At 29.8% G+C, this 6,486-nt stretch overlaps 1 protein-coding gene across 1 annotated transcript; it reads left to right on the top strand.

Moving 5' to 3' along the window:
- Positions 1-2,460: 2,460 nt before the first annotated feature.
- LOC114300754 (serine carboxypeptidase-like 21) lies at positions 2,461-6,230 on the top strand. Its single transcript, XM_028245614.2, has 6 exons — positions 2,461-2,721; positions 2,793-2,858; positions 3,114-3,229; positions 3,886-3,999; positions 4,778-4,823; positions 4,925-6,230. Exons 1-6 carry the CDS (start codon positions 2,674-2,676, stop codon positions 5,006-5,008), a joined length of 474 nt encoding a protein of 157 aa, XP_028101415.2. The 5' UTR covers positions 2,461-2,673; the 3' UTR covers positions 5,009-6,230.
- Positions 6,231-6,486: the final 256 nt, after the last annotated feature.

The following is a 6,486-nucleotide window of genomic DNA, read 5'->3' as shown; positions in this document are numbered from 1 at the left end:
TTTGGATTTATGCCTGGTATGTCAACAATGAAAGCGATGTCTTTTTTGAAGAGAGTAATAGAAGAGTATAGAGAAAAGAAAAAAGACATTCATATGATTTTTATCGATCTTGAGAAGCAAATAATAGAGTGCCTCGAGATATAATCTGGTGGGTACTAAGGCCTCGTTTGGGAACCCCCATTTTAGCCAAAAAGTCAAAAAATTACTAAATTAGCCAAAAAGCCAACAACCCATACCAAAAAGTCAAAGATTCTCTTTTCTCTCTACTTTTTGCACATCTTTTCGTAAAAAGCTAAAATGTCATCCCAAACATACTAGTTTTTTTTAGCTCATATTTTAGCCAAATAGCCAAAAAAGTTACTAAATTAGCCTGTTTCCAAACGAGGCCTAAATAAGAAAATCGTGACAAAAGGTTACATTGATATGATTAGGGACATGTATGAAGGTGTGGCGACCACTATTAAATCACTTGCTGGAAAGATAAGTGAATTTCCAATTACTATGGGATTACACCAACGATCAACCTTAAGTCCTTATCTTTTTGCTTTAGTTATAAATGAGTTGATGAGAAATATTCAGGATGATGTGCCATGGTATATGCTTTTTGCAGATGATATTGTGTTAATAGATGAAACTAGAGAAGGAATTAACACTAAGTTGGAGATTTGGAGAGAAACATTTGAATCTAACAAATTTAAGATAAGCAGAATTAAGACAAAATACATGGAGTGCAATTTTAGTAATAGTAACAATGTTAGCAGATGAGAAGTGAAAATTAAGAACCAAGAACTATCTAAGAATAAACATTTTCGTTATTTAGGATTGATTATCATAACGGCTGGGAAGATTAGAGCAGATGTAGTCTATAGAATTAAGGCGTGATAGCTTAAGTGGGAAAGTGCGTTTGGGGTACTGTGTGACAAACGAGTACCCACCAGACTAAAAGAAAAGTTCTATAGAACGGCTATTAGACCAGCGATGTTGTTTGGGACGGAATGCTAAGCAACTAAAAAATAACATGTAGATAAGATGAGTCTTGCTGAGATGAAGATATTAAAGTGGATGTGTGACAATATTAGAAAAGACAGAGTTAGGAATGAGTATATTTGTGAATGGGTAGGAGTAGTACCGATAGAAGATAAGTTGAGAGACAATAGATTGAGATGGTTTGGTCATATACAATAAAGACCAACAGAGACAGTAGTGAAGAGATGCGATAAAGTGACGATAGGTGAAAGTATTAGAGGAAGGGGCAGACCTAAATTGACGTGAGTTAGTATAGTAAATAAAAATATAAATCTCCTGTATTTGACAAACCAAATGGTCGTTGGTAGAGTCGAGTGAAGAAAAAATATTAATATAATCGATCCCACTTGATGGGATTTAAGATTTGATTTGATTTGATTTGATTTAGTTTACGTATAAAACTTTATTTTCCTCACAGTGGTTCAATCTATACCCGGAATTCGTTTCCAACCCATTTTACATTGCGGGGGAGTCCTATGGCGGTGTTTATGTGCCAACTCTCACTTCTCAAGTATTGAAAGGTATTTTATTATATATTCTAAAAAAGGTGACATGTTCATGAGTTATATATATGTCTATAAATACTGGCCTTAATTTAATGCAGGACTCATAGTTGGTAAGAAGCCCATCATCAATTTGAAGGTACATTAATTAATATAATTGATTTGGTAACTGCATGCCTCTTAAATGATTAAGCTTTGTGCATGGTGCTGTTGCACTTTGGGCATTAGACTGAAAAAAGTAAAAAATAAAAAATACTTCATTAATTGCTATACTTTTTGCATGTACTAGGGGTACATAATGGGCAATGGGGTCGCAGATGAAATATTTGATGGCAATGGTCTTGTCCCATTTGCACATGGAATGGCCCTTATCTCTGATGAGATGTATGAGGTTGGTGATGCTGAATTAAACATATTAATATATTCTTTCAACCAACTGTTTTGTTTTTCATTATCAAATTCCATCTTATATAGTGCAGCAGTTTTCACTCTCGTCTGATTTTCTATATATATATACAAACTGAAAATGACACTAATCATAATTTTTTCTTTCATTTTAATTAACTTATCAAAATCATATAAATACATAAACTACATAAACTTTGTCAATCTACATGCTATTTTGATTTGCATCGTCATATTGTAGGAAGCTATGACTAGTTGCAAAGGAAACTACTATAACCCCCCGAACAATAAGTGTGAAATCGCAGTTGAAAAAGTTAATGTGGTAAGGTAGTTTTAATTTATTCCTATTTGTTTTTACCTTTTTATATATTAAATCAAAAGATCAAGAATATTAGATTGGGATTTTGCAATCCATGTGTACAAATATTTTTGCATTTTTTCACAGAAAGTATGAAAGTTGGTCTGAAAATAAGTTCAAAACTAACTAGTTTTCTTTCTCCTTTCTGGGGATGATCACCAGGCTATAGATGGTTTAAACTTGTATGACATCTTGGAGCCCTGCTACCATAGGCCAACAACAACATCAGAAGATGCAAATGGAAACAAAAACACAAATTCAAGTACCATACCATTAAGTTTCAAGCAATTAGGGGTGACAAAGAAGCCTCTTGCTGTTAGAAAACGGATCTATGGCCGCGCATGGCCTTTTCGAGCACCAGTAAAAGTTGGAGTTATTCCAATGTGGCCTGAGTTAATGAAAAGTGCTGGCATTGACGTTCCATGCACGGTAATTAATTAATTAACTACTTATTCAAATCATTTTACATTAATAGTATTTTGAAAATTTTAATAATATAGGATGATACAGTAGCCACAGCATGGCTGAACAATGATGCAGTTAGAAAAGCAATACATGTGAACCAGGTACATCCTGATCTTGATGTTATAAATATGCATGCATGGGATGGTACATACCGATTCTCCTACAATTTTACATAAGCAAATTGCATTTACTAAAATTAAAACAATAAAAATTTTAATTTGATAAATTTAAAAAAGGGTTAAAATTTCTATGATAGTGGGGATATTTAGTATCATTTAATAACAAAAACGATATATAGTTTTATTTTCTTTTTATTTTATGTTTTGCTAAATTTAATTAAATTCTGCAAAAATCAGGGAAGTGGAAGTTGGAGCTTATGTACAAATGACCTATTATACAATGGGGACGCTGGAAGCATAATTCCGTACCACAAAAACCTCATTGCTCAAGGATATCGTGCACTTATATACAGGTATCAACTCTCTCTCTCTCTCATACACAGGTAATTCAAATCTCTCTCTCTCAATTTATTACTTAATTTCCAAAACAATATAAAAAAATATTCTTTTGATTGGTAAAATAAAAATTTTATTATTTAAAAAATAGAACAAGGAGTACAACACAATTACATTATACATCAACTGACAAAAGAGGCTCCAAACTTAAAACTAATGTGTGAAGGTTCGTATTAGTGGTGGTGGTAGTGGGATTGTGATGATAGTAGTAGTAATAGTGGTGGTGATGATATATAGTAATAATAGAAGCGGTGACAGCAATGGTACTGTGATAATGGTCATGGTAATGGTCATAAGATGGTAGTAATGGTGGTGATGAGACTTCAATTTAGAAAATATTTTCCATCTTTCAAAAGTAAAAAATATTTTCTATTCAAATATATATATATATATATATATTGTTGACTAGGAGAAACATTTTTCATTTACTTTGTTTTCTATCATGCCAAATGTCAAAAAATGTGAAAAATATTTTCTAATGCAGATAATATTTTTAAAAATATACATTTCAATTGAAACAAACAAATAGTTAATCAAATACAATTCAACAAATCATATAACTATTGTTTAAAAGTTTTTGCTAGCTAGTTTGATTAGTGCTTGCTATTTGCAGTGGAGATCATGATATGTGTGTTCCATACACCGGAAGCCAAGCATGGATTAGGTCTCTTGGGTATAAGATTACAGATGAATGGAGACCTTGGATGACTAATGATCAAGTTGCAGGGTAAATTTTTATTAATTTCCGCTTATTAATTAATACTATGATGGAGTTTGTTCTTCCATTTCTTGTCCCAATAATTAATTATTATTATTAATCTTGAAAGAAATCTTTTAGTCATCTTGAATGAATTAGAGTATAGCACATGACATTTATCTTATAGTAATTCTAGGTATCAAAAAAAAGAAATAATTTTATAGTAATTCTAGGTACCTTAAAAAAAAATAAGGTAAACTAACAATAGGTACTAATAATTAGACTTAATTCCCATTATTAGTCCTAATAAATCATCGTTAAAAATATTTTTTTGTGACTATTTTTTTGCATATGTCGTTAAAAATGAATAATTAGTGACTTTGTTGTACGATTTTTATAAATTATCGCTAAAATTTACAATTAGTGAAATTTTTCCGTGATAAAGTTATTAAATTGTCGCTAAAAACTGAAAATAAGCAACTTTTTTTGTGACAATTTTTTAAAATTGTTGCTAAAACTTACAATTAGTAACGTTTTTGTGACAATTTTTTCAAACTATTGCGAAAATTAATAATTAGTGACGTTTTTTAATATTGTTTGATGAAAAATATCGTTAATTATCATAGAATCTATTGAACAATAAGTCCATTTATTAGAACCTATACATAAGTTCCTAAAAAAATATTCAAAATGTTATTTAGAAAAACGATGTGTGGTAAAATTCTTACTATCGAGAATTGTTAATCTTAACCATGTCTTTTACTTTAAAAAATAAATAAATAAATAAATTATTTTGTCTTAATTTCAGGTACACACAAGGATATGATAATGGCCTCACCTTTCTCACCATCAAGGTAATGCATATCATTGAGAACTATGTCATTTTATTTTATATATAACTAAATTTTATTTGTGTAGTATTACTGATATTATAACTATCAATCATGTAATACAGGGAGCTGGACACACCGTACCTGAATACAAGCCAAGAGAAGCGTTGCACTTTTATAGCAATTGGTTAGAAGGAAAACAAATATGATTGGGAGACAAAATTCGAAGTTGATGGAAATATTGAAAGAAATAATCTTTAAACTCACATTAATTCAGCAGATTTTCAAAAGTTTATCAATGCAAATGAGAACATTCATGATTCGTAAAAAGAAATGAAGATGAAGAAATTTTAATAAAAGAATGGATTTTATATATCCTAGAAAATGAGATAATTTGCCAGTACTAACTGAATAATTAATGGCATTGCTGTTTCAATTTTTGGCCTATTCCATTCCATTGACAAAACATGTTTTTGCAATTGTTTACTGGGAAACAACAAGCTTTTTGCTTTTACCAACTCATAAAACGTCGGATAATTTATTTTTTTAAAAGAAATTTAAGACACTAAAGTTGGTAGTTGTCTTTGAATTTTAAATTTGTGAAAAGATTTGTTTAAAAAAACAAAATGTGTTTAAAAAAACAAAATGAACCAGAAGAATTGTGAACTAAAAGACTTTTTTTATCTTTTTTCTTCACAAATACCTAAATTCGAAATTCAAATACTATGAGGTTGTGTTTTATTTGTAGAATTTGAAGAGAAATTTTTTGACGAAAAATAAAGTAAAAGAAAAAAAATGTGAGAAAATGTTGTTTTTATTTCATTCACTTATTCTTTTCTATTTAATTTTTTTTTACAAATCTCTTCTCAAATCCTAAGCCACAAACTGAAAGAAATAGATTTTGTCAAATGTGGTTAAGAATTCTCATATTTGATTCTACGAGAATCTAGAAAGATTCCAATTTCTTAGACACACAAGATAGTCCTACAATTGCAAATCTTCAATAGGTGAAAATAGAAACATACAATAAAATCTAGAAATTCTTACAACATTACCTCTAAATTCATCAATAATAATATTGAAAAAAAATTAAATTCTAAATGGTTAATTTCTGAACCAATCAATAACTAATTTGAAATAATCCACATATTTATGAATAAATTTAAAGACACTATTTTCAATTCTTTTATTAATTATAAAATCAGACATAATCCTATTCATTCATCAAATGATTTTAATCTCTTTTGTCTCTAGGCATCTCAAACTTTTTTTTCACACCCACCGTTCATCTTTCTTTGTTTGACATCCAAACATCCCACATCCTGAGTCGTATCAATCTCTGGTTTCATTTGTTTCCATCAATCAAAATATCTCAAACTAGGTGGAAGAGACTAACAGGTGGGAAATACATGGCCAAAAAAATAAAAATAAAACAAGTGGGAAACAACTGACAAGCAAGCCTTTCTCTTCAAGTTGAGAACTCTCTCATTCATGCCTTCATTACCACAAATTATTTTGAACATAGTAAATACCAACCGCACAAAAAAATCTATACTATACATTAAATAAAAAAAAATTTAACTCTCAAGACTTGTGAAAGTTTCAATATCCCGATATGAATTTTTTAAATCTTTTATTAAAAAAAAACTCAGCATTTATTAATTTGATCAAAATCTCATAATCAGCA

Source organism: Camellia sinensis, chromosome 1 (genome assembly GCF_055761805.1).
Source record: "Camellia sinensis isolate YWXY chromosome 1, ASM5576180v1, whole genome shotgun sequence".
Lineage (NCBI taxonomy): Eukaryota > Viridiplantae > Streptophyta > Magnoliopsida > Ericales > Theaceae > Camellia > Camellia sinensis.
The sequence above is the reverse complement of the archived record's forward strand: the minus strand, read 5'-3'. Positions and strand labels throughout refer to the sequence as shown.

Bases quoted from the DNA above. Each gene is read 5' to 3' on its own strand.
- LOC114300754 (XM_028245614.2), top strand. From the start codon at position 2,674: ATGTGGCCTGAGTTAATGAAAAGTGCTGGCATTGACGTTCCATGCACG. The intron at 3,230-3,885 runs GTATCAACTCTC...TGCTATTTGCAG, and splicing joins TATCGTGCACTTATATACAG to TGGAGATCATGATATGTGTG. The intron at 4,824-4,924 runs GTAATGCATATC...CATGTAATACAG, and splicing joins TCACCTTTCTCACCATCAAG to GGAGCTGGACACACCGTACC.